Source organism: Colobus angolensis, unplaced genomic scaffold (assembly GCF_000951035.1).
Source record: "Colobus angolensis palliatus isolate OR3802 unplaced genomic scaffold, Cang.pa_1.0 Scaffold28, whole genome shotgun sequence".
In the NCBI taxonomy this organism is placed as follows: Eukaryota; Metazoa; Chordata; class Mammalia; order Primates; family Cercopithecidae; genus Colobus; species Colobus angolensis.
In genome coordinates, this window is record NW_012116043.1 from 6,406,436 (window position 1) to 6,407,460 (window position 1,025).

The 1,025-nt window shown below is 47.5% G+C and overlaps 1 protein-coding gene across 2 annotated transcripts in view; it reads left to right on the forward strand.

The window, feature by feature from the left end:
• The window catches only part of HPD (4-hydroxyphenylpyruvate dioxygenase), a 65,266-nt gene that overhangs the window by 40,119 nt on the left and 24,122 nt on the right, over positions 1-1,025 (forward strand). For both annotated transcript variants that reach the window (XM_011948504.1, XM_011948506.1), the window contains exon 2: positions 439-503. In XM_011948504.1, coding sequence (XP_011803894.1) covers positions 459-503 — 45 coding nt within the window. In that variant the 5' untranslated portion in view covers positions 439-458. The remainder of the gene's footprint in view (positions 1-438; positions 504-1,025) is intronic.

Genomic DNA, 1,025 nt, shown 5'->3' on the forward strand with positions numbered 1-1,025 from the left:
ATGTTGGCCAGGCTGGTCTCGAACTCCTGACCTCAAATGATCTGCCTTGCTCTCCCAAAGTGCTGGGATTATAGGCATGAGCCACCACGCCCAGCCAAGGGACGAAAACCTTTTCGCAGAAAAACATTTTTATACAACTTAACCAGACAGCTTCATTTCAGGTTCAGGAAGTAGAAGGGGCAAAACCCTGAATTTTCACAAATTCCCAAAATGGGCTTATATGACTCTCCACCCTTTTCTTTTCTTTTTCTTTTAGAGACAGGGTCTCACTCTGTTGCTCAGGCTGAAGTGCAGTGGTGCGATTATAGCTCACTGTAACCTTTAACTCTTGGGCTCAAGGGACCCTCCCATCTCGGCCTCTTAAAGTGCTGGGATTACAGGTGTCTGCCATTGCTCTTGGTTTGCCACCAACCCTTTTCATTCTGATCATTTCTCTAGTGAGCTGCGTAGAAGAAATAATGCCTTTTGAGGGACAGTTGCATTTAATAGACAGCCTTACTAAGGCAAGTACATCAGGACAAAGATGCAGGAAGGACAATCAGGCTATTAGTCTGTTGTTGCAAATTGCAACAAATCGAGAAAGTCAGACACTGATCAACTGCAGTGAAACATTTGGTGGGTGATTTTGAGAGTCCAATCTGCAGGAGTGGGTGGAAGGATCACCGTCCCTCTTATGTATCCTCTCTCGGCTTGTTGCTTTGGGCAGGAATCACAAGTTAATAAAGAATCAGCACCAGAAATGCAGAACTAGCCGGGCTCAGTAGCTCACGCCTGTAATCCCAACACTTTGGGAGGCCAAGGCGGGAGGATCACCTGAGGCCAAGAGTTCGAGACCAGCCTCGCCAACATGGCAAATCCCTGTCTCCACTAAAAAATACAAAAATTAGCTTGGTGTGGTGGCACACGCCTGTAGTCTTAACTACTTGGGAAGCTGAGGTGGGAGAATCACTTGAACCTGGGAGGCGGAGGTCGCAGTGAGACAAGATCACGCCATTGCACTCCAGCCTGGGCAACATTGCAAGACT